At 42.4% G+C, this 27,364-nt stretch overlaps 2 protein-coding genes across 5 annotated transcripts in view; both read left to right on the top strand.

The window, feature by feature from the left end:
• The first annotated feature begins 142 nt into the window (after positions 1-142).
• GLE1 (GLE1 RNA export mediator) lies at positions 143-10,409 on the top strand. Its single transcript, XM_031046412.2, has 16 exons — positions 143-281; positions 908-1,126; positions 2,067-2,192; positions 2,373-2,521; positions 2,843-2,903; positions 3,187-3,441; positions 4,191-4,419; positions 4,968-5,083; positions 5,268-5,337; positions 5,687-5,829; positions 6,319-6,509; positions 6,992-7,121; positions 7,329-7,433; positions 8,376-8,458; positions 8,627-8,690; positions 9,373-10,409. The coding sequence occupies exons 1-16, from the start codon at positions 168-170 to the stop codon at positions 9,439-9,441; spliced, it is 2,124 nt and encodes a 707-aa protein (XP_030902272.2). The 5' UTR covers positions 143-167; the 3' UTR covers positions 9,442-10,409.
• Positions 10,410-20,859: 10,450 nt separating this feature from the next.
• The window catches only part of SPTAN1 (spectrin alpha, non-erythrocytic 1), a 41,859-nt gene continuing 35,354 nt past the window's right edge, over positions 20,860-27,364 (top strand). For all 4 annotated transcript variants that reach the window (XM_034067372.1, XM_034067375.1, XM_034067374.1 and 1 more), the window contains exons 1-6: positions 20,860-21,099; positions 21,687-21,812; positions 24,381-24,521; positions 25,623-25,769; positions 26,367-26,500; positions 27,146-27,290. In XM_034067372.1, coding sequence (XP_033923263.1) covers positions 20,863-21,099; positions 21,687-21,812; positions 24,381-24,521; positions 25,623-25,769; positions 26,367-26,500; positions 27,146-27,290 — 930 coding nt within the window. In that variant the 5' untranslated portion in view covers positions 20,860-20,862. The remainder of the gene's footprint in view (positions 21,100-21,686; positions 21,813-24,380; positions 24,522-25,622; positions 25,770-26,366; positions 26,501-27,145; positions 27,291-27,364) is intronic.

Genomic DNA, 27,364 nt, shown 5'->3' with positions numbered 1-27,364 from the left:
GCCCGCCCCGGGACTCGAACTCCGATCCTCCGTCACGGCGCGGGGAGCAAGGCCCCGCCTGCCCGCCAGGGGGCAGTCACTGCCGCTACGTGCCGCTCCTCAGAGGCGCTCGCGGAAGCGGAAGGGCGGAGCGAGGCCGTTGCCGGCCGCACTGGAGCGGGGCCGCCATGGAGCCGCTCGTCACTATGGAGCCGCGGCAGCTCCGCTGGGACACGCTGGCCGCTCTGCGCGCCTCCAGCAAGGGCAGGCTGAGGTACTGCCCGCACTGGCTGCAGGATGAGGTGAGGGCCCGCTCCTGGCGGGCGGCGGGACCCCCACAGAGGGGCTGTATGTACGGTGGGTGGCTGAGGGGGATCCGTGACTCGTCCCAGAGGTTATCGATCGGTTTCATGGCAGGGCTTGAAGTAGTTAACTCGCCCTTGTGGGGTCTCTGCTGCTCACTGCATCAGGGCTGGGCCCCTCTGCTCCCCTGCAGCAGGTCGGGTTCTGGCTCCCTTGTACTGTTCAAACCTGGCGGGGTTCAGGGAGGAGGTTCCAGTGTAGTGGCCCTGCACAACTAAGAGAGCCTGGAAGAGGTGTTGACGAGCAGGAGAGATGGGTAAAGGATGGAACTGAGCTGTCATAAAGCATCTGGCGACTTGTGCAGATGTGTTCAGTGTTAGTGTTTCATTGCTTTCTCGATGTGTTTCACAACTGGTTTGGGTTGGAAGGGATCCTAAAGATGGTCCAGTTCCAACCGCCTGTCATGGGCAGGGACACCTTGCACCAGACCAGGTTCCTCCAAGTCCCATCCCACCTGGCCTTGAACACTGCCAGGGATGGGGCAGCCACAGCTTCTCTGGGCACCCTGTGCCAGCGCCTCAGCACCCTCACAGTTTTGCCTTCACAGAAGCTGTTTTCTCTCTAGGATATCTTGGAAGGATGTTTGACTCCTCTTGAGCTGTCCCCTTATTCCGGCTGGGTCTTGGACAGAGTGACTGCACAATCAGACCAAGAAATGGCACCCTCTGGAAGTTCAACACCTGAAGAATCCACTCCTGTCACAAAACGGTCATCTCTGGAGATCACCTCTGCTGGCAAACAGGGCCTTTCACCACTTTCGTCTACAGCACCAAGTGAAACAAAGGTAGCTCTGATTGTAATCCGTATGTGAGCAAGGTGGCTGCCATAAATTGCTGGGTAAAGGTTGGTTTGTGCTCTGTAAATCTGTGAGGGAAAATGGGCTTCGTTTCAACTAAGGCTTAACGGTTGATGATAAAATTGGTATGGACAAGGTTTTCATAGTGTTTCATAGTAGGCCAGGAGGAAACTCCCTTTTTTATCATAACTAAAGAAAATGTAGTTGGAGCTGTATAATTATATGGATTAGCAGTATGGGATTCATCCATTTGGGTTCTCTGGAGTCTCTAAGCAACTTAGAGGTGTTACAGCTCTCTTGCAAGGCAATAGGGTAGGAAGCTGGGGAATGAGCAGCTGAGTTGTGGAGGTAATGAAGTTGATAAAGTACCTGGAAAGAAAACAAATACAAGTATCTGTTGCTATGCATTAAATGACTTCACCACATAACAATGAAACTGAGCAGCAAAGTTTTGCATCATCTTGGCTCCATTTAGATTTGAGAAATATATTGTGAGGAAATCATTTTAATGAAGCTGCAAGATCTGATAAGAGTTGTAAGAGTCTGAAGACTCCTTCTGAAGCGTGATTCAAAGTATGAACCTGTCTTGACTTCTGATAGTGTAACACCTTCACTCAGTGTTAACAGAACATGGGGAGCCTGTCAAGCCTGCTAGGTGACACTTGGCCTTCATGAATGTCCTATAGGCTTTTGGTATCTACTCCCAATTTTTATGGTTGGGAAAAGTACTTATCCCAACCTTGTGTACATGACGGAGGACACTCCAGGTGGTGCAGCTGTGCTCCTGGGGTATCTAACCACTCTAAACGTGCACTGATTAACTCCTTTGCCTGTTTCTCTGCAAATAATGTGCAGTTTAGGAGACTTGATTTGTTTGGTTTCCTTCAGGAGTTGCTGACATTGATTCTGCTTTGTGCTGGCCACACAGGGAAATGATGACCGCAGTCTGCTGGAAACGGATCAAGAGTTCTACCGAGCAGTTCTTCCATCTAAAGTTACAGAAGTCGAAGGCTGTATCCAGATGTATGAGGAGATGCACAGGCTGAAAGGAAAGGTAAAAGAAGAAAAGGGTCTATATGAATCACAAGAGAGCTACGTAACCACGTATAGCAGTGCGCTGGTTAAAGTTATCCTAAATGTTGAATGACTTTGGCTAATTTAATTTGTATTTTCTTCTATCTAAATTCCTGTGATCATTCTATTGTGGTTCTTGTGGCACCTCTGCAATCTGCAGGAGGGGCTGAGGCAACGGCAGGAGCAGCAAGAGCAGATGGTGAGGGCAGTGTATGACCTGGCCAGTGAACAACTGAAGCGCTTTGATGAACTGAAGGAGCTAAAGCAGCATCAGGAATTCCAAGATTTGCAAGAAATAATGGAGAAGAGGTGAGATTAGCTCTGGTATCCTTAAAGTGCTATAGCGTGTAATCAATGTAAGGCTTAATTCTTGTGCCTGACAATTCTATGCTGATCACTTTGTGCTTGAAAATCTCACCTGCTGCTTTATTTATGTTAACTATCCTGGTACTATTTGTTTTCCAGAATAGATCTTTGGCTACTGTTGAGGTTTCATTGGTTAGAAAAAGGCTGTATTTGTGACAGTTAAAGTTCCTCTAGCTTGTCTTATTTTAAAAGTAGCTTGCTGTGTGTTTGTATTTTGTCTTGTGCATGTCTTGAATAGAGTTTTTCTGTCTTTGTGTATTGTAGCTCAAAGGAGGCTCAAGGACAGCAAGAGAAGTTGAAGGAAGAACATCGCCACAGAGCAAAGGTCTGAGACTTCTAAGAGTTGTCTTTCATATGAGATTGTGACTACTTAGTGGGAACTGGAAAGACCAATTGATTTGTTTGTATTTACATGCACCCCTGAAGTGGGACTGTGTTTTCTGGTGCTGTCCTAGGCACCTGCTGCATTGTTGTGGAAATGCGGTTAAAAGCACATGTGTTGTAGGAGCAGGAAGGACCTGTAAAACTGGAGACATCAGATCAGGAAGGAGCTGTAAAACTGGAGTTTTTTAAAGTATTTTATGTCTCTTGGGTCTTTCTCTCCCCAGGTATTAAACCTCAAACTGCGTGAGGCAGAGCAGCAGAGGCAGCGTCAGGAGGAGCTGGAGCGTCAGCGTAAGGAAGAGGGCCAGGAAAGATTGCGTCGCCTTTATTCCATCCAGGAGGAAGTGCTGCAGCTTAACCAGCAGATTGATCCCAATTACAAACACAAAGACTTGCCAAGAATTGATCTTTCTGCATACAGTAATCGTGGCAACCAGATCTGTGGGCTGGTGTCAGGACTCATCCGCACCACAAGTGAGGTAGAGGCTCTAGAGTTGTTTCTAATGTTGATTGTCATTCCTTCATAAAGCTTCCTGCTGTTGTCTTAAAGGCAGCTTGTTATGAGGCTGCTAAACAAGATGTCACAGAAATGCTTTTAGATACTTATATTAAGCATCTGATTTAAAAGGAGAATTCTTTCCTATGGCACTTCAGCTGTTCTCTTGAAAATGGCTTATAAAAATGCATGAAGATTTCTACAGGAGAAGGATTCAGTATTCAAGTACTGTAAATTCTTGATGCTGTGAAGTTCCCTTTTGAGACAATCTTGGAAGTGAGGTGGTTCATAAATTGTTAAATACATGATGATTCTCCTGTACTTGTCAGCCTTTGTGCAGGAACTCAGTTTCCTTGCAAACTTGTTTCTTTAAAGGTGGGATACAATGGAGAAATAAAATAGGAGAAAGCTAGTTCTCTGTTCTAGCTTGTCACAGAGAAAGCTGTTGAAGTTCTGCATTGGACATCCCTTACACTTGTCAGAGCGTGTTGTTAATTTCTGTTGTTCAAGATCTTGTGAGATCTAGTCGTACACTAACATTATTCACAGATATTATGACCAGTGTTATGTACAGGTAAAGGAGAAAATGGTATTTTCACCAGAGGATGAAATGTGTGGTTAGCTCCCAATGATCTGAAGGCTGATGCTTCAAAGGCTCCTTGCTCTTGCTGTTGGTCTATGGATAGCAGAGCAAAGTTTGATGCTGTATGTACCTCCTCTGTTTCTTGACAGAAAGGTTTCCCTACTCAAGCAGATGTGGCCAATACTGAACGAGCGCTGCAGGAGATGCGAGGGTTGATATCCAGCATGCAGCAAGAAATTGCTGCAGCTGTGGAAGAAAAAAGGAGGAGAGATGAAGAGGAAGCAAAACAAAAGCAGAAAGAGTTACTGAACAAAGGGCAGATGAATGCTCAGACTCCTGCCCCTGCACAGCAGGCTGGGGGAAAGCAGCAGAAGGAAGGTTGGTTAGGATTTTTGTTTCCCCCTTTCCCTCCTTATGCACTTAGTTTAAATACTACTTTGGAATCTTACTGTTGGGACAGCATACCTTCTCATAGCCTTTACTTTTAGCCCAACTAGCAAAATGGGTATAGGACCACTGATGGCAAACCTGTGAGATGAAATGGATGCAGCATAAATTGACTGTATTAACTGAAGCAAAACCTGCTTTCCTAGACCATATGCCATATATTGGAATATTAAAGAATAACATGGTGCCAGTGTAGATGGGTTGTGCATAGTACAATAAAACATACAAGGACAGATCACTGAAATGGCTTCTTCCTAAGTTAAGACCTGATGTCCTGCATCTATAAGCTACTAAGCTGAAGAAGGACTTCGGCTTAGTAAACCTGTAGTCCATTTATGTTAAACCATGGCACTTTCTAAGCTAAATTCTGGGAAAAAACCACTCCTGCAGCTCTTAGTTCCTTGCATTTTCTTTTCTAAGTTTTCTTAAGGTTTTCTAGAGGTTTGGGTCTTTCTTAGTCTTCTGCTTAATTTTACCAGGACTTCAAGTTAAGGCAGAAGAAAGTACCATGCAGTGGTACCAGCAGCTTCAAGATGCTGCTGAGCAGTGTGTTGCTGCTTTCAGTGAACTCAACAACTGCAAAGACAACAGTGAGGTATGAATATGATTAATACTGCTGAAGAATGATTATCTTCATTTCTAGGGGGAATATGACAGCTTTAGTTAACAAATAATAATAATTTTAACTTGGCAGCCTCTGTAAACAGCCTGCTCAACCAAACTATCGTAGTACTTTACTTGTCTGTAAAGGTTTTTAAAGTTGTTTGTTTGTTCTGCAGGTTAAGAAGATAAAAACAGACTTGCAGAAAGCAGCTACGATCCCTGTGAGCCAGATCTCTAGAATTGCAGGTCAGGAAAACACCAAAAACCCAATCCAACTGAAATGCCTTCTGCCTTTAATAGAACACAACATACCTAATGTTTCTATCATCATCCCTACAGCAGAAAGCTGCTTGCATACAATCCAGGTCTTTGCAGCACAGTGTTTGCTTATGTTTTGAAGGTTTGTTGCTTCCCTCAGAGGCATCTTGCTTCATCATGATTAAGTTTCTTTAATCAGATGTAGCAAACATGCAGTTTGAGGTGCCTTGCCCTTCAGGATGTAGGTCTAATTTTTTGTTAAGTTAATGTGGTCTGGTCCAGGCTTGTCTGCTCTTTCCTAATATTCTGTCTCTATACATTCCTGATACATTTGCAGGCTCTCAGCTGAGAGAGGTATTTGACAAGATCAATAACCTGCTCTCTGGGAAGACTGTTCAGACTGGAGGGAGATCTGTATCAGTGACTCAGCATCCACAGGGGCTGGATTTTGTTTATTACAAACTTGCGGGGAAATTTGTGGTGAGGAAATGTTCTATATTGGGGTGGCAAAGATAGAGCTGGTGCTTTGAAAGGTTCTTTGGGACACTGTCCTCTGTCTTCAACTGTTAAGAACAAGATTACTAGGTGTTTAGTTTGCATGTATTAATGTTCATATTGATTAGAGAAAGCATCATTTGGATTAAAAACAAGTGAGAACTTAGTTTCTCTTTCCCTCCCATCTCTGTTTCATCTCTCCTATTTTAAATCCCAAGCTTAAACGTTACATACTCTGATCTAGTTAGGTAGAGTGTTAGTGGAGAACTGGTTGATAGTTTATTTATGATCTACCACAAAGCTGTATATATACTCAAAACCTTGCCAGAATTGGGAGGAACAACAAAAAGAAAGGAAACATGGAAGCATTGGGATCCTTTAGTAGAGACAAATTACACAAAGAAAGAGGATTTTTTTTTTGTCTGAGAAGTAGTTTGAAGGGTTTGGAGACTGACTTTCCTTTCCCCTCTCCAGAGTCAAGGAGAAGAAGAAGTATCTTCTCACCGTGACGCAGCTTTCCCAATTGCTGTGGTGGCCTCAGGAATCTGGGAAATGCACCCTCGAGTTGGAGACCTCTTTTTAGCTCATCTGCACAAAAAGTGCCCCTATGCTGTGCCCTTTTACCCTGCATTGAAAGAGGGGACTTCTATGGAAGAATATCAGAAGTAAGTTTATAACTGGACTTCTGCAGATGAACCCTGCAAGGGTGAAGACTGTGTTTTTATGAGTGAACTCCGCTTTCTCCCATCCTGGATTACATGGGAACTGTGATGCGCTAGCATAGACTCTGGAGATTAACACACAAGTGTGTGGCTCCCCTGACCCTGTTTCCTGAAGGACGCTGTGTCCTTCAGCTTTGGAAGTTACCTTTTGCTGCTTCTTCCTCATCCTTCTCAAAGAGCAGTTGATAGCCATAGCTTGATTGGAATTGAGATATCCAGTTCAGAACCTAAATATTCTACATGGTATAAAATAGCGGTACATGTGATTCTGAGGGTCATGATCAGCCTCTGCAGTAATTCTTGTGTGGTTTTGGCATATCCCTACTCTCAGTCAGTTGACTTAAAGTAAGCTGAGAACTGCAGGGACTCAAGTGAATGTGTTTTGCAGTACTAATACAACTAATGCAACATTTTCTCATACTTAGGATGCTTGGATATCAAGTTAACGATTCTAAGGTGGAAGAGCAAGATCGTTTTCTTAAACGGATGTCAGGACTGATTTGTCTTTATGCTGCTATTATTCAGGTCCAGTGGCCTCATGGAAACAAACAAGGGGTATGTGTGTATGGCATTACTATCCCAAGAATCTAGTAAATGTATTGTAAACTTGATTAGTAGTGAAGGTGTGCTGAACTTAAACCAGCTCATAATATATCTGGAGGGAGATGGTCTGTGTTGATTATGCTGCTTGGTTTGATAATAGTGTTTTGCAGGTCATAAAACAAGTGATGGGTAGCTTGTAGTTTTTTTGTTGCTTTATAGCCACATCCTCATGGGCTATACCACGGATGGCGCTGGCTTGCTCAGATGTTGAACATGGAGCCTCTGGCAGATGTGACAGCTACACTTCTTTATGATTTTCTGGAGGTAAGTGGTGCAGACTGCTGATAGCTAAATTGGTGCCATTTTAGTTTCTGAAGGCATTGCCAAGCTGAGGTTCAGTGTGAATTTTTAACAGCAGATGTTTCCAATTTGTCATTCCTTCAGAAAGGAATGTGAATATTTCTATGTTCTTGCAAATGCAGCTTTGGAGTAGAGTGATTTAAAACCAAAAGTTTATACACATGCACCTTCTGTTGTTTTATTTGGTTCCATTTAAGGTTTTTGGTATTTTATGCATGGTCCTGTAAGAATAAGGTCTGCTGAGCACTTGGCATCGGTTTGTATAATGCAGTATGGCCCTGTGGCCGTCAACCTGAATTAGTTCGTAAAACAGAATGGGTTTTTCAGGCTGAAAAGGATAGAGCCTGATGTATGTTTATACTATGTCCTAGGATATAGGCCTGTGCTAGATAAAGCCAAAGCTAAAGGTTGAAGTTGGGGAGACACTGTTGAACACAAGCAGCTTCTCTGCTTATCACATGCATTCTAATGGACTTTGTAAAAGTGGAAATGACAAAAGTGAAGTGAGGATTCGGTTAGTAGTGGTGAAAGTTGAGGAACATTTCTTCTGTAAACTGAATGAAGAAAGCTTATGAATCCACATTGCAGTAATAAAAGTGGGGAAATTACCACAATATATTCTAGCAAATGGTAATAGGGAATGGTGTTTTTGGAGGGAGACTGGAGTGAGAGGAAGAATAACATAAGATTGGTATCAGTGGCTACCACTCAGTCACCAAGAAAAGGTGATTGTGGCAGCATTAATGGCATTTAGAGGATTTGCTTGTTTTATTGTAGGTGTAGGTACATTTCTGTAAATGTCTGGTTGAAATATGAAGTGGCTGATAGTGAACAGGCTCAGTGAAAGTGTCCTGCTAGTCTGAAATGCAACTCTGAACCTTATCTTTGTGGATTTCTGTACCACAGGTTTGTGGCAATGCTCTCATGCAACAGTATCAGGTTCAGTTCTGGAAAATTATGTTGCTTATCCGAGACGACTATTGCCCAAGGTATGGTATCTGTGCTTAGGAAAGTGAGATAGTCCTTGGTTTTTACTTTGTGTTTGCTCTTAAGTGACTCCTTCATCTTTTCCAACTTCTACCATTCACCCCCATATCCACTCGTAAATCAAACCCAACTTTTTAAGTGGATTTTGAAATGTGCTGTTCTTTCTGCAGAATTGAAGCCATTACCAGCTCTAGAGAGATGGGCTCTTTGACGCGTCTCAGGCAGTTCTTGGAGGTAAAGAAGTGGGTTTTTAATTTAGTTTTCAAGTGTTTTGGTTGTGGGTTTTTTCTCTGTTTGCTTGATAGCTGCATCATTTTGCTAATGAGGCCAGCGCTGCTTGCAGCATTCCTGACAGTCCAGACCTGTCACTATGATGTAACCCCTCTTTGGAAACGTCTCAGTTACTGCATTGCCTTAATGACAGTTACGATGTCAAACATCTTGCTGCTTTACCTCATATCTCGTTTTTCTCTGAGAAAATGTGGTTTATTCATAAGTGAAGTTCTGCGAGCTTGGCTGCAGTAAGAGCAGAGGTGTATGCTGAGGAGGATTCTGCTGAGTCATTTCTGTAACAGCTATTTTTTATCAGTGGTTTGCTTGGTTTTATCTCTTGCCCTGATCAGATACATGTGGAAGGAGACAGTTTGATCTGCTCTCTGTAGCATTTGTTGAGCATTTCTGCATCTTTTCTTTAAGAAGGCTTACAAACCTGCAAAATACTTGATTTAAATTGTTCTGTATTGACTTAGATTATGATATTAAAATATGAGACCTTCAGAGCTTGTACTTTCATTAAAAAATGAATTTTGGTGCATTAGCAGTGCTTTGATTGTGTGCAGTGAAATCTGTCAAAATTCCTGAGAAGAGACAGCAAACTAAGACCCACATTTCTTCCTTCTTTGTCTTTTCCCACCAGGAATGTCTCCAGAAGAAGGAGGTTCCGTTACCAAAGGGCGCTCTGCAGTCTTCCTTTTGGAGATCATAAATCAGATTATGTTTATTTCCCCCTGGATGTCGGTGCTTTCAGACCTGGCTTCCTGTTTATAAGTAAAGGCAGAATTATTCTGTATACAGAGGAATGAGGAGGAAATATTCCATCAACCTTCATCAAGACTTACTTCATCAAAACTTGTGTTTCATTTGTTGCAAAAAAATTGGAAATTCTTTGTTTTTTGGCAAGGTTTTGTATGGCAAATTATGGAAAATTGAGGAGTCTTTGTTCATATGTTTAAACAAGTGGAAGATGTTTTAAGTAGAGTATCCTGATGACCTCTGGGCTTCAGAGATAAAAGACCCTGAAAATTGGCACAGTGCTGTTCTGATGATGGAAGTGAAAATACCTCACAGCTTTATGAACTCCTAACGGAGTAATCAGCCTCAAAATTACTGTTAGAACTTAATTTTTGTATTTATTATGTCTTGTCTTTTATGATTCAGTTTTGATTATGCTGATGTACTTGTATCATGTTTGTCTTGACCACATCCTAAAACTACAGTGAGATTGAAGGCATTTGGCCTGGCAGTACTGACACCTCTCTTGAATGTAACTTCACCCCAAGAGGGATTACTCCTGATTTAAGAGAGGCAGACTTATGGTTTTAAAAAGTCTGAATGTACAATGGTAACTTCATGGGGGAAGAGCAGAGTTCCTGAAACAACACAAATTCTGTGCCTGTTATTCATCAGGCGGATGGAAGCTAAGAAGTGCTTTTCTTATTTTAAAAGGTGGAGAAATGGTGCATTCACTCCAGCACTTAGGCTGATGTTCTGCCATCATTTGTGGGGGATGTGGCATGCTTGGGTTCCCTAAGGTACATTTTATAAGGGTTCTCTATGTAAATTAATTTCTTCCTTATTAATAATAATAGTATTTTTTGTACTGTAATACTTTTGTACCAATAGCTCATTGTAGAAATGTTTGAATTAATATTAAAGTTTGGTTTTTCCTTTTAATCTGAATCTGATCCTATTTTTTTTTCTATAGGGGGGCAATGATGTTTTTCTATTAGGGATAGTCAAGAAAAGCTACAGCTTCTTGGTGATTACTGGAGAGCAGTGATGGGTGACTTTTCTGACTTACAGTGCACTGACCTTGAGCTATTTGGTGTCCTCTAAGATGACAGGATTTGCTTCTGGGTTCTAGAAAGCAGTGTGTTATTTTCTGCAGGATATACTGTTGCAGGTTAAAATCATTCTTTTTACCAGATCAGGTTTGTTATTCTTGGAGGCAGCACAACTTGAGGCTGTAGAAAGCACAATTGAAGCCATCTGAGAATCTGATTTTTATACAGCTCTAGAGATTTCTGAGAAAAGGCTGTAACATGTACTTTGGAATTCAGGCCTTTAAAGCCTTTAACCTTGGCTTTAAAATTGACTGCAAAGCACTTAGATTTGTATTTGGCTTATATATTTTATGAACTGACTCTGGAATTCTTTAGACTAATGTTACCGGTGACTATTCTGGGGTACAGGAACTCTCCTTCCAGTATCCTTGTACCAGATAACACTGAAGCAATACAACTTTCATTAGTACACTTGAAAATGTTCAGGTTTTATACCAAGTGGAGATGTTTTAATTACATCTTGCAGCTGTACAATGATGTTGGGAGATTCACTTTGCCAAGATAGTAATTGATACTGTCTGTTAGAAACAATTGTCTGCCTGTGCCAAAACACAAGGAGCAATCTGATGATGTGTATCTTGCGTACAATGACTTTCTTTTTTTTTCTGCTGACAGGTATTAGGGTCTTCCAACATTTGTGGGGGTATATAAGTACATATTTTATGAGTAACAAGCACGGTTTCCTTTTCTGCCTCGGTAAAGGGCATCCAGATACCTACTATGTCAAAAACACTGATAAAATCTTATTGAACGAGTGCACTTCAAAGGGATCATAATAAATCAATACTTATTTTTAGATGTAGCTTAAGGTTGCATCTCCTGCTTGAACTGATGGTTGCCTTGTATTATGCTCTTCTGGTTTTTGTTGTTTGAGCACTTTTCAGTGTTAGCCATTCGGTGCTGTGAAGGTGCAGTGCAAGTAAGGTCTTTGTGCATGTATTCCTGGTATGTTCCTGTGCTATTTGTAGCGAATAGGACAAAGGAGAGCATCTCGGCTGTGAAAATGCTGTGCATTCAGGGCGAGATGCGTTGAAATCGCCGTGAGTCATACTCTTCCTTGGAGACAATAGTTCCAGGCAGTCCCATGGGTTGTGATGCAATGGCACTGCAAGTGTGCTTTTGCCATTTAAGTACTTTCATTAAAGAAAGTGTTATTAGCTCGAAAATCACTCAAACCCACTCGCTTCTTTGATCCCATCAAATTCTTGCTGCCTTACCAGGACTCTTTAATTTCTTATTTCTAAAGAGATCAGAGTAGAACTCCTTTGCTGTGTCTATTTTGAACATCCATTTTGCACTAAAGCCTCATTTTCCTTTGAATTTATGCATCAGCTTCTCAAAAATAGATTTCTCTTGACAAGCGCCTGCAGCATCTTGATGCTGTGTCCTTGACATGCTGCTTTGTGGCACTGCACTCTGCTTCCAAAGCCTAATTTGTTAATAACACGAAACTAATGAGGCTGCTTCTTGGTGTCTGTGTTGTTGATTTGAATTGTAAAACCTTTCCTCCGCACTGCTCGGGCCCGTGAGAGCCCAAACAGCCCTTGGCTGAGGAAGAGGGCGCAGATACCACTGCTGTTGCCACGCTGCATAGGTATCTTAACTGGTTCCCAATGCAACCCTGTACTTTGCTCGTGTCGCGACGAGGCGACAGCCACAGCCCCCGAGCCGCAGCACCGCTACGCGGACGAACACCCTGCGCCCACCCGGCCCCACCCTTCGGCTCTTTCCGGCACCGCTCGGTGTTTTCCGGATCTCCTCGGTTGCCTCCGCGCATGCGCCGCTCCCGCAGTTCGCCCCCAGCTCCCGATTAATGCCGAAGTCTTTCGGCTCTTTCCGTTGGCCGGGTCGGACCGTTCTGCGGCGCTGACGTCACCTCCGGGCCGCCTTATAAAAGGGCGGGCGCAGGCGGCGCGCCGCGTCCGTAGCGGAGGGCGCGGAGCCGGAGGAGGGGACGCTGCGCACCGAGCGGGTGAGGCGGCGGGCGGGGGCAGTGCTGCTGCCCGGCCCGGTGAGGCGGCGTGGAGGGGGGGGAGCCGCGCTCGCCTTCATCCGGCCCCACTCGGGTACACAGAGGCCCCCGCAGCCGTTCCGCCGCTGCGGGGCAGGTGTATGGGTGTGCGCTCCCCTCAGCCGTGGGGCAGCCTGAGGCCGGCCCTGCTCTCGCCCTCCCGCCGTGAGGGGGGTGGTACCGCGGGCGCAGAGCCAGGCCGCGGCGGAGCCCGGGGTCTCTCGGGGGAGGGGAGCGAAGGGAGGAGAGGGCGGGGGAACGGGCTCGGGCGCGGCGCGGATAAAGGGCAGGCGGTCAGGGAGCGGCGGGATCCGCCTCGGGCAGCCCCGACCCGCGGCTGGAATCTCATTCAGCGCCCTGGGGAGGGGTAAACAGGCGGAGGGATCGCGGGGACAGCGGTGACCGTCCCTGAGGTAGAGCGAGGGGCCCGCGCCCTTCCCTGCGCCCCTGCCCGGGGGGGTTGCGGTAAAGCCCCGCCGCCGCCCTGAGGAGGAATCCCGGGCGGAGATGGAGAACCCGGAGCTGCTCCATCGGCGGAGGGGATTCAGTGCACAGCAATGGCTTCCTCAGCCATCACCAGCCCTGGCCAAGGTCAGGAGATGCAGTGCAGAGTCTGGGTGAGGGGAGAGGAGAAAAGAAGGGCTGGGTGTTCAATGGAGAGCCCATTCCTCAAGGAGCTAGGATGCCTCTAAAACGAGGAGCATATACATTGCTCGCACATCAGAGCTGTCTGCCCAAGCAGGAAGACGTTTAAAAGAAATCCTCCCAAGCTGTGTTCCTTTCATAGATGTCATTTTCGTATATAGGGCAAGCACTACGGTTTCTTTCATGAAAGAATCAGGATTTCTGCCTCTCTCCCCCTTTTAATTTAATATAAATTAATGACAGTCAATTGTTTCTCAATTTGTTGCCTGAATACACCTTACCTGCTTACACTGACATAAATCTACAGTGCTATATCATAAATATGTAGCACCAGTGTAATCATTTGCCCTAATATTTAAGGAAAAGCCAAAGCATTTATCACTGTATGTGTTTTCAGCAGATCCATATTAACTGTTCTAGGGTTTTAGTAGGTATTTTACCATAAACCAGATACGTGTTCCAGTCTAAAAGGTACGTGACTCTTGAGCAGTCTTTCATACATATTTAAATAGGTTCTGGAGAGCAGTTGTCTGGAGATGGTGAATGAACAGAACACATTAGGAGGGGAAAAAAGACAAAGCCAGAAATGCTGCTCAGCCTGAAATGGTTCTGTATCCTTCTGGAAAACAGATAATCCATTTCCTTTTGGCATTTTGTTTTCCACAAAGTGCCAGAAGATTCTGATGACTGTATCCACTGAAAGGCCTCTGTCAGGGATTCAGATTTGTTCAAAACAAGGTAGCAAATCCCACTGTGTGATTTGTATGCATTTAAATGCAACGAGCAATGGGTTCTTCCATGAAATCTTCATTTGCCCGTACTTAGAAATTGTGCAGAGAAAAAGAAGGAACAAAAGGTTGAAAATGAGATGCTTTCTGCTACGTTGTGTGCAGGAGCTGCAACTGTGGTAATGGAATTGTTAAGCTGCGGATATACTTAAACCAAGAGAACAGGTTACATTGTTCCCAAGAAGTAGTTTATTTCCATTCCTATTGAGGAAACAATATATATATATGTATTTTAAATATTTTTATATATAAAATATATATGTATCAATTGGCTATTGAAATAGAAATTGCATTTTAAGGTCAGATGTAGATGTTCTGCTTCTATGAGATCTGTAGTGCATGAAGTGAGCAAATATATTTGGCTTTATTTTTTAATAACAAAAATGTTGAATGACAAAAACTGGCTTTTGAATGTTTTTAGCACTTCTTTCTCCTACTTGTTAGAAGGACAGGAGAAACATTAAATCTCTTGCGACAGGGTGGTCCCTCATGGTCTGACATTGCTAATTCAGAACTATTACATTTATAGTGAACCTTAGCAAATTAATGCAAATGACTTAGTATCTTTGCTGCCTTATTTTTGTCTACTGAATGTATTTATGTGATTGTATTTGTTCTATTCCTAAATACATTGCCTACTGGGGGCAACTAATTGCTTCCTCTGCATTGGGAGGAAATAATATGAATTCCTCCCTTTTCTCTGCTGTGTATTAGTCTAGTGTGGGAGTTTGGTTTTGCCATCTGCCCCTGGAGTGTAGGCAGCGGAAGAATGGGGTGGAGCAGGCTGCAGATGCCGCTGATGGAGGTTGCCAAGCAGAGTCCAGCATTGTGCTCCCGTAGCTCACCATGGATCAAGCGGAGCTGCGCGCTGCCTCCTTGCTCCTGCAACTGATACGTGTTAAGCTATGCAAATGCCACGCCAGATATGCAGTGGCTTCGGCAGGCACAAAGGCACATAACTGCAGTTGGCCCTGAGCTCTTGCAGTGATCGCAGTGCTCTCATGGGGAAAATGTAAGATTAGGGGAGGCAAGGGAGTGAATGTTCAGCTAGAAATGGAGTGGGGAGATGCACTGAGCGGCTGCATCATCAGCCATCTCAAAAATACCTTCTGTTGCAAACTGCTACTAGTCCTTTTTTCCAGTGGTAGTTGAAAATAAACATCTTTATTGATACTTGTGTTCAAAACCTCCTTATTGAGCTTATGTCTTTAAATTAAGCCACCACACTTGATCATGCCATAGCAAGAAGCATCGTTTGCCAGTTCCAGATAACTCTCTTTACTTTGTTTTGACCTTCAGGTTATGATAGGTTTTGCTTTGTTGGGTTTTTTAACTGACTGGAAAGGTTAGTACATACCAAATAAATTCACTTTTCAGTTGATATTTATAACCTGTTTTTGCATGGGAAGGTCTGTTCACATAACAATAATGCCAAATTGTATGTGGCAAGGAACCAGAAGGGAAGTATGAAACGTGTGCTGTGACAGACTGTGGATGTCAGGGGAAAAAGAGAAAACAATTAAACCATATCCTCATGCTAGTCATTAGTTGAATGTTATCTTGATTTCCCCCTCCCTTTTAGACTCTACATTCCTTCATCATGTTGTCATCGTTTCGTAAAGTCAAAGTCCAGGTATTTTTACATCATGCATGAAGTGTCATTGCCATACTTTGCCTGTATGTATTGCAGTGACCTGTTTGTAACAAAGCCCTGTTTTTGTTCTGTACAGCAGGTGCTTTATTTGCACCTCACTGTCGAGTCTGATCTGCCTTTAACACTTCGAGTTTCCTCATTTCTGTCTGTGATGCATGACGTGTGAACATTTCATCTAGTTCAGTCTGGTTGGGTTTTGATGTGGATTAATTTTTGCTTTAAAAAGTAATTGAGTGGTATCTTTTTACTTAAAACCTCTACAGAGCAACCGTGAAAAGATTTACATTGGGGAATATTCCACAGCTGCAGTTGGATTTCATTCCTGTTCCATCCACTTGCATGAATTTATAATCCTTTGTATTTTTTGGTGTTACTGTTTATATTCTCTGTTGGGTTTTGTCCAGTTGGTGGTAAAATAAATAGGATGTAGGGACCAGCCTTCAACTGGGCAACACAAGCAACTAGGTTTAATTTGGAAAGGATAGTAATGTAAATGTTTATACTGCAATTCATATTACAATGGAAAGATAACAAAAGGGGGTTGGAAAAGGCTGGGGTTAATTATATAAGATCACATTACCTGTAAACTCTGCATTCCTGCAATGCAGTCAAGGGAGTTTCTCTGGAGTCTCAGCAGAGTGCAGTCCTTGCCAGCTCTGCATAGTTTTATCAAAGGTCTGTGGTGATATTAAATGCAAAGCCAAAGAAACCCTTACAAAGGCACCAAATGCAGATAGGAAATTCTGCTCCTATTTGAATAGTGCAGTTAAAATTTCAAGACTTAAATGCCTAAAAATGAGCAGGTCTTTAATCGTCTTCCATATTCCAACAGTGCCTGGCTAAGGCTGTGCAGGAACCCTCTAATCAGCCTAAATCACTGACTTTGCAGCCTGCTTTACCTCAGACAGAATTCACCTTTCATTTTAGTTTTAGAGCTTATTTCTTGTGTCCCTGTACCACCTACTTGAATTCTGGGGCTCGTCTGACTCGTACCTGTGCTGCAGTCAGTCTGTGTGAGCCTGTGCCATTGAGCAGTGACTTCTTGGATTTTTGTACTGCAGCGCTTGCCCCGTTTCTCTGGTTTGGAATTCGCAGAGGTTGGAGGTGACCTTCCCGTAACAATAACCAGGGGTATTTGGGCACAAGGTTCTGCTGCACATAGTCCACCCTTAAAATGCCTTCATTTTATAGATGTAAATTCATAACAAACCAAAGCACAGGGCATTCATTTTGTCTCAGTAGTGTTTTAAGTCTCTAGTACAGGATATATGATTTGACATCCTTTAGTTCCTTCTTTGTAACAACATATGCTCATGTAGTTTCCTTCACAGGACCCAGCGCTGTGCATACTTTCCAGAAGGTTTCTCTTTTTCCCTGCAGTTCTGGTACATAACATAACACTGAACTAGGAAGTCATGGTGCTTTTGTGTTCAAGACAGACATTGTTTTTTGCTGCTTCCTGAGTATTTTGAGGGAGCTGAATGGGGGAAATGAAGGATGGAAATAAATACACTGTTTCCCCCCCTCCCCGTCCTTTCCTTTTGAAGGTTGTTTTCACATCCAATGTTAGAACTCTGTTTTTGTTTTTGCTTACAGAAGAAAGCTCAGCAACTCATTCCCATTCCCTAGGAGGGAGTAGCCAAGATCAGTTAAATGTTCTTTTGACTTATGGTATATACTATTGATGAACACAAACAATTGCATCAAGCTGTTTGTGTGCATACGTGGAAAGCAGGGAGTGTTTGATAAAGTGCTTCTCTTGCAGACTACGACCAGGGTCACGTATGCTGAATATATGTAACACAGATCAGAACTTGGCTTAAGAGAAACTCGTTATTTTACTGCATCTTTACATACTGATACCTGACTGCTTTTTAGAGAGTTGAATTCTTTACGCTTCATCTAATTGGTTTTAAAAGTATGCTAAAGTCTTGCATACAGCATTGAATGTATTTGAGATTCGACGTTTTAAATCCCTGAAAACATGTTTTGGTGAGGGAAATGCTGACAGCTCTTGTGTGTGTCTGCCCTGGTGGCACCACTGTAATTCCTGCTTAACCCACCTCGATACCGCTGTTCCCCAACTTGAATGGTGTTGCTGACATCATGGCTGTTGCACTGCGGTGGCTATAAATACCTGCACTTGTGTATTCCCATGCACTTTTGAGTGTACTTTATATTGTCTGGAGAAGGCTGATTATTTTAGATTGAAGGATAAGAGTAGTAAGCTTGTTCTTTTTTGTTTGGTTGGGTTTTGTTGTTTTTTTTTTTGTCTCAAATTTACTACTTTTTATTGATTTCTTTTCTTCTTTTTTTTTCTGGAAAAAATACCAGCACGATGGTGCGGTCATTTCTGATTATTTTTCAGTTAGTCCTAAGCCTACAAGTGCCTTTCTAAAGTTAGTCTTCCAGCGCAGAAGTACGGCAGTGGATGCCTTCGGCACAGTTCAGATGGGCTGGTTTGGGGATGTGTTTGCGATGACGCCTGTCTTGGCTGCCTGGAAGGCTGGTGCTGTCCCTCCTGCCGGGAAGGTTCCCCTGTGCCTGACCTTATCAGCCAGCGCAGGCAGTGCTGGGAGGGGCCGGAGGCAGCGGCGATGGGAATGCTGTCTCTGCCGGTTATCTGGGGTCGGGACTGGGCACTTGCCCACAGCCCAGTGTAAGTTGTTGTTTTTCACGTTAAAAACAAAGTGCAGCTTCTTGTCGGCAGCTGTCTAGCTGGGGATAAAGAACTGTACCCCAGATGCCTTCAGATGGTGCAGTTGAACCAAGAGGGTTTAGAAACATCTTGGAGGACTGCTTAGTATTCAAGGGGGAGTGTGCCGCAGTTGGAGCGTGAAGCCATCGGAGGTAGACTGCATCGTTCTGCAGCACCGATGACTTTTGAGTTCAGAGCTCCCCAGTGAGTGCTGATCGGGCTCTGGCAGAGCACAGACTTGCTGACGTCAGCTGATCTGCTGCAGGAAAGAACAGTCTATTATTGCTAGACCAAAGCACTTCTTTTACAATTGACTAGCTCGACTTACTGGAGCTACAAAAGGAGCCTTTCTTTTAACGAATTCCAGCAAAAAGATGAGCCAGATTGCATGAGTCATGAGAGGCAAACCAGCCACCAGGCTACATTACAGCAGGTCTCCTATTTGGTTTTTAAAGATGTAGAATTAATTTAAATTGTAATTTAAATAATGTGACTAGTCACATAATTTAATCATGTAAATAATGGTTTAAAGAGATTTAAAATCACTTGGGCTGTGGATATTATTACTAATACTGAAATACAAGTTGACAACAAAAGACTGGACAGTGTTCCAAAGGTGAGCTAGGATTTCATTTTCTCCTGGGCATATTCATAACCAGAATAAGCAGTGAGACGGGCCACCATCCTGCAGTACCTTTTGAGTCACTGAACACAATTCAGTTTAAAAGAAGCACTGTTGGAATTCAAACGCAGTGTGTCAGTGCAGGAAAGGAAGTTTTTTAGCAATAACTTGCTCTCTTCTTGGGAAAATGCTGTTTGAAAGAGTGCTCAAACCCACAGCTTTCTCAGGGAAACAGATCGGTTGTTGAGCTCAAGTTATGTTGGGAGGTTTGATCTTTTAATACTCAGATAACTCTAATCAGATGGAGCCCCTGGTACCACTGCCAGGTGAAACCTGGGCTTCATTTACATCCCACAGCCTACATAGATGGGGTTGTTTTCTCTCCCTTCCCCTCTGTTGACAACAGGCCTGGATGGGAAAGCAAAGCTGACTTTTCCTTCCTTAAACTGCCGCAATGCAGTTGGGGCTCAGAGTTCATGGGCGCAGCGATTGCTGCTGAAATGGCTGTCCTGTTGCAGGGTGGGACTCTTGGAAGAGAGCTCAGGAATGTGTGAATTCGCCCCCATATGTTCCTTTCTGTCAGCTGGTCTCTTTGCAAGCACTTGGAAACCAAACAGAAAATGCTACCATATAGATTGCTTTCCATCCTGTGGTGTTTCTCATACAATTATGCAAGATGCATGTAGAAGTAAAGCATGTGTCTGACTAATTATTAAATAACATTTTAATATTTAACAATGTATTTTAAGAGATTGCCCATGTCTTTTAGTATGCAGTTGTTGTCTCTCTTTCTTCCCAATCCTTGATAACATTGATGAGAAGTACATCTAGCTCGATGCTTACAGGATTTATAATAAAAGCATGAAGTGAGCTATTTGTGTAAACACTAGTACATCAAACCGTTAATTACAGAATTGTCCACAAGGTGTTTGTTGCAGCAGCTTCTTGATACACAGAGTGAGCTGTCAAATAAATGGGTAAATACCCAAACTGATGAGAATTATGATCCTATTTTTTTACTTTTGTTACCATTCTGGTCTAATGCACAGGTCTCCTATTGAAAAATTGCTTTTATGAAGGTTAGGGACTGAAAATTAAAGGTTACCCCACTCTTAATAGAAAGGAAATAAAGCAGAGCAGTCAGTTCTTTGCTGTCTGTGGTAACAATAACAGGGTTTAATATATAATGTGATGTATGAGGATTTTTGGTTGAAGCGGTCAGAGCAGGGTCACTTCCTAATGAAATGCTCCTTGAGTGACTTGTCTAAGGTCAGATCTATGAGGCCTCATGAGCCTCTGTATTGGCTTTTGAAAAGTTAATGTAGGGAGTGGCAGGATGGGTTTGTAATGTTTTAATTGAGAGAACAGAGAGGAGAACCATCACACACACATGGATGTGTGTGTATGTATCATATAGATAGATACATGTGGACCAGTTAGCTGCTGTTTAAAGCAACATTAGTGTTCTTTAGCTTACTTATATTGACTTTTTTAAACGTTTTGAGATAGTACATATTGTGCAAGAAACCTTTTATGTCTACCCATCTACATATATATGTGTATGCACAGAAACACGTTTGTATTAGACTTGCATGCTGCGGTTTAAGGTGGCACGGCCTTTATATGACTGCAGCCATATTTTTCCAGAAGATGCTAAGTATCTTTGTAAATATTCCTTTCCTATTATTTTCTGCTAGAAGTGTGCTTTTATTTAAGTGTGTAATACTTGTCTGCACATACACAGTAAGACTGTGAGTAAACCACAAACAAGTCTGAAAAAAGCAGGCTTTTCTGTCCTGGATCTCCTCCTGCCCTTCCTTTGTTATAGAATGCAAACAAAATGTGTTGTTTTTGGCTTTCAGAAAATGGATCCAAGTGGTGTGAAAGTGCTGGAAACAGCAGAAGATATCCAAGAAAGGCGTCAACAAGTTTTGGACCGTTACCACAGGTTCAAGGAACTATCTTCTCTAAGGCGCCAAAAACTTGAAGATTCCTATCGATTCCAGTTTTTCCAGCGTGATGCAGATGAGCTTGAAAAATGGATCCAAGAGAAACTGCAGATAGCATCTGATGAAAATTACAAAGACCCGAGCAATTTACAGGCAAGTCCTGCTGCCATCTTATGTTTCCTGTACTACAAACTTTGGGGCGTACCAGGTCAGCTGGGATAGAACAAACACAGAAATGTAACTTGATCTGCGAGCAGTGAAGAGAGATGAATGCAAATACCCACAGCCTTCCAAAGTGTTCTTCAAAAGCCTGGCCCCTTTGCTGGTATAATTGGAGTATTTCTAGTAATGATTAGATGCTGAATCAGCATAGGAAAAGTTACTTAATGCAGTGTAGTGTAGAACCAGCTCTGTTTAACCTAGAATTTGTTGGACACTTTGTGAATAAACATGAATTAACTTTTATTGTTTCCCCTAAAAAGATGTAAAAAATAGCTAGTAGAACTAGCAGGTGTCTGAACACTGCAGTTTCAAGAGCAAACGCAGTGAAGTAACTAAAATTGGGATGTTTGAATCCAGCCGTGAAACACATGATACAGCAATGATTCCTGCTGTGCTGTTTTGCTGGTTGGTTGTTGATAGTGAATATGTGTAAAATACACTAAATATGCTTGATGCTGGGAAATGTGGAGGAGGACCATGCACCAGATCTGTTGTATTCTTTGATGTTTTACTTGTAGGGGAAGCTGCAGAAGCACCAAGCCTTTGAAGCTGAGGTTCAGGCCAATTCAGGGGCCATCGTTAAACTGGATGAGACTGGAAATCAGATGATCAATGAAGGCCATTTTGCATCTGAAACCATAAGAGTGAGTTTTAAAACTTCTTTTTTTTTGCCTCTTAGAGCAGATTGCACAGATAACTCTGCATTCTAAAACACTTCTAAAAATTACACAGGTGATTGGTTAGAGAAATCATAAGAGAATTTGTATTTGTAAAGCTGACTTTTCTCTTTCATGGGCACCCAGCTCATATCTATTCTTGGATCCAGTTCTGAGATGAACTGTCTGCATCTGGAGCCCAGGAACTTGGAATGCAAAATCATCAGTAATTCAAAGATGTGTTGAAAGTCACAAGGCAAATAATTAATTGTATTTGTGGTTCTTTCTAAAATGACACAAGATCAAGAAGTATCAGATTCACAAGGCCTGATGTCAGGGGTGTTGACCACTCAATTTTTTGCTGATGTAGAGCATTTTCATCTTCTGCAATAGTCATTCCAAGTAATACAAGTAACCATAGCAGTAAACTTCAGATGTGCAATTTCTGTTGCTCTGGCTCAGATCAGGTCTCTGTGATCTTTACTTTTTGCTGAAGTTGTACTGCCCACACATTTGAGGCTCTTTGAATTTGTGTTCCATGGCTTTTCCTATGAGCTTCAAGTACAGTGCTCTGTCTGCTCTGTTTATTTGGCAGCACACATCTCGTTGGACAGCTGCTTCCTCAGTAATAAGCACTAAGCTTGCTTTAAGTCCTTTGCTGAGATAGGCTGTTGTTTCTTAATTTCTCTCTAAATCTCCCAAACTCTAATATGATGACAAATGTAGTTGTCATATCTTTGCTGCTGTGCTAGATAGGTTTACATTTGACAGTATTTGAGTGATTATCAATGTTATAAAAAGTCTGAGCAAACTGTAAGGTTTAGGTAATGACTTGCTGGGTATCTTTTACTCCTTCTCTTATGTATTCTCATTTTCCTCTGGCTGTATTAGTGTTTTTTCTCTTACTCCCCCCAAGACCTTGGGCACTGTGGTCTAGTGTGAGGTGTCCCTGCCCATGGCAAGGGGTTGGAACTGGATGATCTTAAGATCCTTTCCAACCCAAACCATTCTGTGTGTGCATGCACACATACATGTGCATACCCCACCAATAAACATTTATTCTGCATACCAGCTGCTTCTTCTAGGACTCATTTTGTTAAAAGCTGCTGTTTCTGGACATCAGCTCATTTCCATGTTGGTTGTGGCTGCATTTTAATTTAATGCAAAGACGTTGTTCAAAGCATTTTCCTTTATAAGGTTTAGACATAAGCTGTAACAGCTTTTTAAAAGGAGAACCCTTGTAATGTTTTCGTAGCGATTATCAAACTTACATGTTCATCATTTCATTATAACTAAGAAGATATGGTAACCAAGAAAACCTGGTATTACTTTTAATACATTAATAAAACTCCGCTAAGGTAATGCTTATTTTATATGATCACAACGAATCTCTAATCTTTACTCCAAATGGGGGGGGAGGAGGGGGCAATGCTTTGCAGTTGGATGATGTTAATAGTGTGTCATAGCTGCAGTGAAAGTCATTTGTGTTGTGTTTGGGGTGGTAATTTGCCTTTTAATGGTTCAGTCTTTCACACCGTACCGGACTGCACAGCGCCCAATAGTAACAGCTACTCAAGTTGGGTCCCACATCCGAGTAGGTGAAACTTCTTGCAGTGCTGTGCAACTTCTTTCTGCAGTATCTCCTTTCTTCCTTGGTTGATGATTTGCCCTATCCTCTTGTGCAGTGCTAGGAAACTGAGTAGTGTGAGCTCTTTACCCTCTGGAAACCTACCTAACTGAGTGGATTAAATGGGTATCCACCCATGCTCGATGTTCAAACGCTTCTCCAGCATGACTTTCAAGTTTCAATTCTCGATGAGCAAAGCGTTATAGATGATGGGTGGAGCAGATACTTTCCTGTTTTGCAAGTTGTGTGTCTGTGTGGGAGTGTGGTTTTTCTTTTTAATTGTCTATAAAACTTACTGTTGCTCCCAACAGTTTTGAAAGGCAGGGGTGCAGCCAAAGAGAGACTCAATATTAAAGCTGATAATTGCTCCTGGTATTTCAGTGTTATGTTACTTAACAATGTTGGCTAAATATATTAAGTGATTAGTGCTAAGACAGAAGGGTTAAAGTACTGTGAAGTGGCACAAGGTTGGCTGGAAACAAAATGTGTCATCTTAAATAAAAATCAATATGAAAATGAGCACAACATTCATTTTTTGGGGGTTGAATTCCATATAGAAAACTGAACATTTGAAGGGGACAGCAACATATTTTTGGTCTGACTTCATGCCAGCATAGAATTTAAATCAAATTTGGTCTCAAAATGTTTAACTCGTAGTTTTGTAAATGTAACTATTTGATAGCTTCATTAATTATGAACAAGTGTGTAAATATTCAGTAATTTCTAATGTAGAGTTGTTTAGATCACTTTACATCATTTGAAAACTAATGACTGCAGATGAAACTTACTACGTTTGTCCACCCTGTGTCTAAACTGAGGATTGGCAAGTATTGTTCCAGGGAAAAAATCATCATCTGTTAAGGTCAGGAAGGAAATAAATCTGATCTTCTCTGATACAGGATTTTAATAACAACATTCTATTGTTCTAGACTCGGCTGCAGGAGCTGCATCGACTATGGGAACTGCTGTTGGAAAAGATGAGAGAGAAGGGAGTCAAATTGTTGCAAGCACAGAAGCTGGTGCAGTACTTACGTGAATGCGAAGATGTCTTGGACTGGATCAATGACAAGGTATATTATTACCTGCCTTTGGTGTGTGAAATGTGATGTGTTTGTGTGGAATTTGTCTATCACTGTATAGTTGCTGGAGTTTGGGTAGTCAAAGAAAGCTTTTAAAAGCACCTGTACATTTTATTTAGCTTATTTATATTGCATAAGCAGTAGGCATGCCAGCTGCTATGTGTTCTTTTGCAGCCACAAAACAAGGTACTGAGCTAAGAGGAAGCCTGCATGGAGGAAAGCATAGTTAAACATGAATTCTTTGCTTTGAGGAGACCTTCATATTTCTCATTGTAATCAAATTCAGGTTTCCTGTAAGGGAAATACGCAACATGTAAAAGCAAATGTGTTTTATAAATGTTCTAAATGATCAGTTCTAGAAAGTAGCCAGCCCAGCCAGCAAGCAGTATGTATGTAATTACTTAATGGCTGGAATATCTTTAGATATTCATTGTAAGGACATGAGCTGCAGGAGAACTGTTGGCTCTTGATTCTTTGAACTCTGAGGAAACTGACCACAAACCACACTATCAAGAAGAAAAAAGCCACAAATGATCATAGAGGTTTTCTTAATGATGGTTTGCTATTTTGTGTCACTGTGGGTTCAAACTGTAAACACTGCTTAACTGTTACTGAATATGATGGTGCACTTTTCATCTGGAGTTGGAAGCAAATGCTGATAAACAGTCTAAAAATGTAATCGAGTTCTGGTCCACAATAACCTGGGCAGTTATTTTGTACCTTAAAAAGTATGGGTTTTTTCTGTGTATATTTTCTTTCAGTAATTTAGGTTGTAGTAGAGATCATCATGCACAGAACAGAAAACTTAGGATAGAAGAATTGATTATATTCAGTAACTTGAAAAATTAGTAAGAACAAGCAAGATGAAAAACTAATACCCTTAGTGGTCTTGCTTGTTTGCTGCAGTAATGGACAGGTGTTGGGGGGAGGAGTGGAATTAGCAGAGGAAACTTTGCAGTTTTAAAACCACCTTTAAATGCACTGATTTTAGCTCTTTGACCTACTCAAAATTAGAACAGTTTCCTTCCTCATTTCAGTAGTGATTTCCCATAGGATATACTGACATTTGCTTTTTTTTCCTCAATATTCTAGGAAGCGATAGTGACCTCAGAAGAACTCGGGCAGGATTTAGAGCACGTTGAAGTTTTGCAGAAGAAGTTTGAAGAGTTCCAGACAGACCTGGCAGCTCATGAGGAAAGAGTAAATGAAGTGAACCAGTTTGCTGGCAAACTTATCCAGGTAAACATTAATGTATGTTGAAAATCTCTTCTGGCAGGTCTGGTGTAACACAACAAGCTTTGTCTGCAACTTGCTCTGTATTCCCTCTGGCTTGGTGGCTGATTGTTAAGCTTTACTCTGCATGTGCCAAGATACTTGGCCGTCTTAATGGTGGTCATTTGATTCACATTCTTCTGCCTAACAGTTTTAACTGCCCCAGCTGAGAATGTTCCTGAAAATGTGGGGAATAGTGCTTAGTCAAAGAACTTGTATTTGGGGTTAAATGTGTTTCCCTTGGATAACCAGGATTAACATCTCTTCTGGTGTGTTACCTGGACATGATCAAGGATGGAGACAGGGCAGGAAGTACTGCTTTCCAGGAAAAAAAGAGATGGTGTTTACAGCCCTCTTTCCATTGACTAATTAGTACATAGGGAACTACTACAGGAGCATTGAATGTTTACACAGTGGGGCTTGAGGGAAGTTACTGAATTGAGTGATCATCTGGCAAGAATTGTAATGATAAATTGATTTCTTGCAAGCAGCGGTATCTCAGGGTTTTGTCAATGGATAAAACCACAGAACATGGGAAAAGACCATTTTTCCTTTGCTTGCTAGGAACAGCACCCTGAAGAGGAACTGATAAAGTCCAAGCAGGATGAAGTAAATGCAAGCTGGCAGCGTCTGAAGGGACTTGCCCTTCAGAGACAAGGAAAACTCTTTGGGGCAGCTGAAGTTCAGCGCTTTAACAGGTATTATCTTGGCTGGATCTGCTGAAGTGATGTAACGCTTGTGTGGATGTTTAATGAGGCATTCAGCTTCATCCAGTAGTATGAGAAGAGCTACTGTTGTCTGTTACGGTTTTGCTTTATTCTTCCTTAGGACTTGTTGAATGAGGGCATTGTTGCTCTAGAATTGCCTTAGAATAGTCATTCTGATTTAGCTGTTCAACACTTGGCAGTTCTGCTTCCCTTTCCTCTGAGGGCTTTTCCCTCCAGTTCCGTCCTAGATGAGCCTTAAAAGGTTTTTGTTGTCAGCTGGATGTTGGTCCAATTGTTCTCGGAGGTCTCTAGACATTGTCTTGCTATGCTCATCCCCATCTACAGGATTTTGAGATTTGCTGTTACCAAGTTGGAAGAAGGTCCGGAGTGGGAAATGTACCTACTAGGCGGTGGTGCTCAGTAGTGCTATAATTCCTTGCTTGTATCTGATGACACCATCTGAAGAACAGCTGTCAATACACTTCAAGGGGGTTTGAGGTTTTTGAAGTCCAGTTTTTTCAAGGGATGACTGTGGTGTCTCTCCCAGTACTCCTGGCATATGTACAGGAAAACATCCTGCTTTCTTCCCTTTTCCGTACAAGATAGACTGTTCTCAATTTGTGCTTTGTTTTGAAGGGATGTGGATGAAACAATCAGCTGGATTAAGGAGAAAGGGCAGTTGATGGCCTCAGATGATTTTGGCAGAGACCTTGCCAGTGTGCAGGCGTTGTTGCGTAAGCATGAAGGCCTGGAGAGAGATCTTGCAGCTCTTGAAGATAAGGTACCCATGCAGGATGCATTTTTACCTACAATTTATATGAAGTAAGCTGCCTGTAAGAGGCTAGAAGCTTACTC

The sequence above is a fragment of the Melopsittacus undulatus genome, chromosome 11, assembly GCF_012275295.1.
Source record: "Melopsittacus undulatus isolate bMelUnd1 chromosome 11, bMelUnd1.mat.Z, whole genome shotgun sequence".
Taxonomy (NCBI): domain Eukaryota; kingdom Metazoa; phylum Chordata; class Aves; order Psittaciformes; family Psittaculidae; genus Melopsittacus; species Melopsittacus undulatus.
The sequence above is the reverse complement of the archived record's forward strand: the minus strand, read 5'-3'. Positions and strand labels throughout refer to the sequence as shown.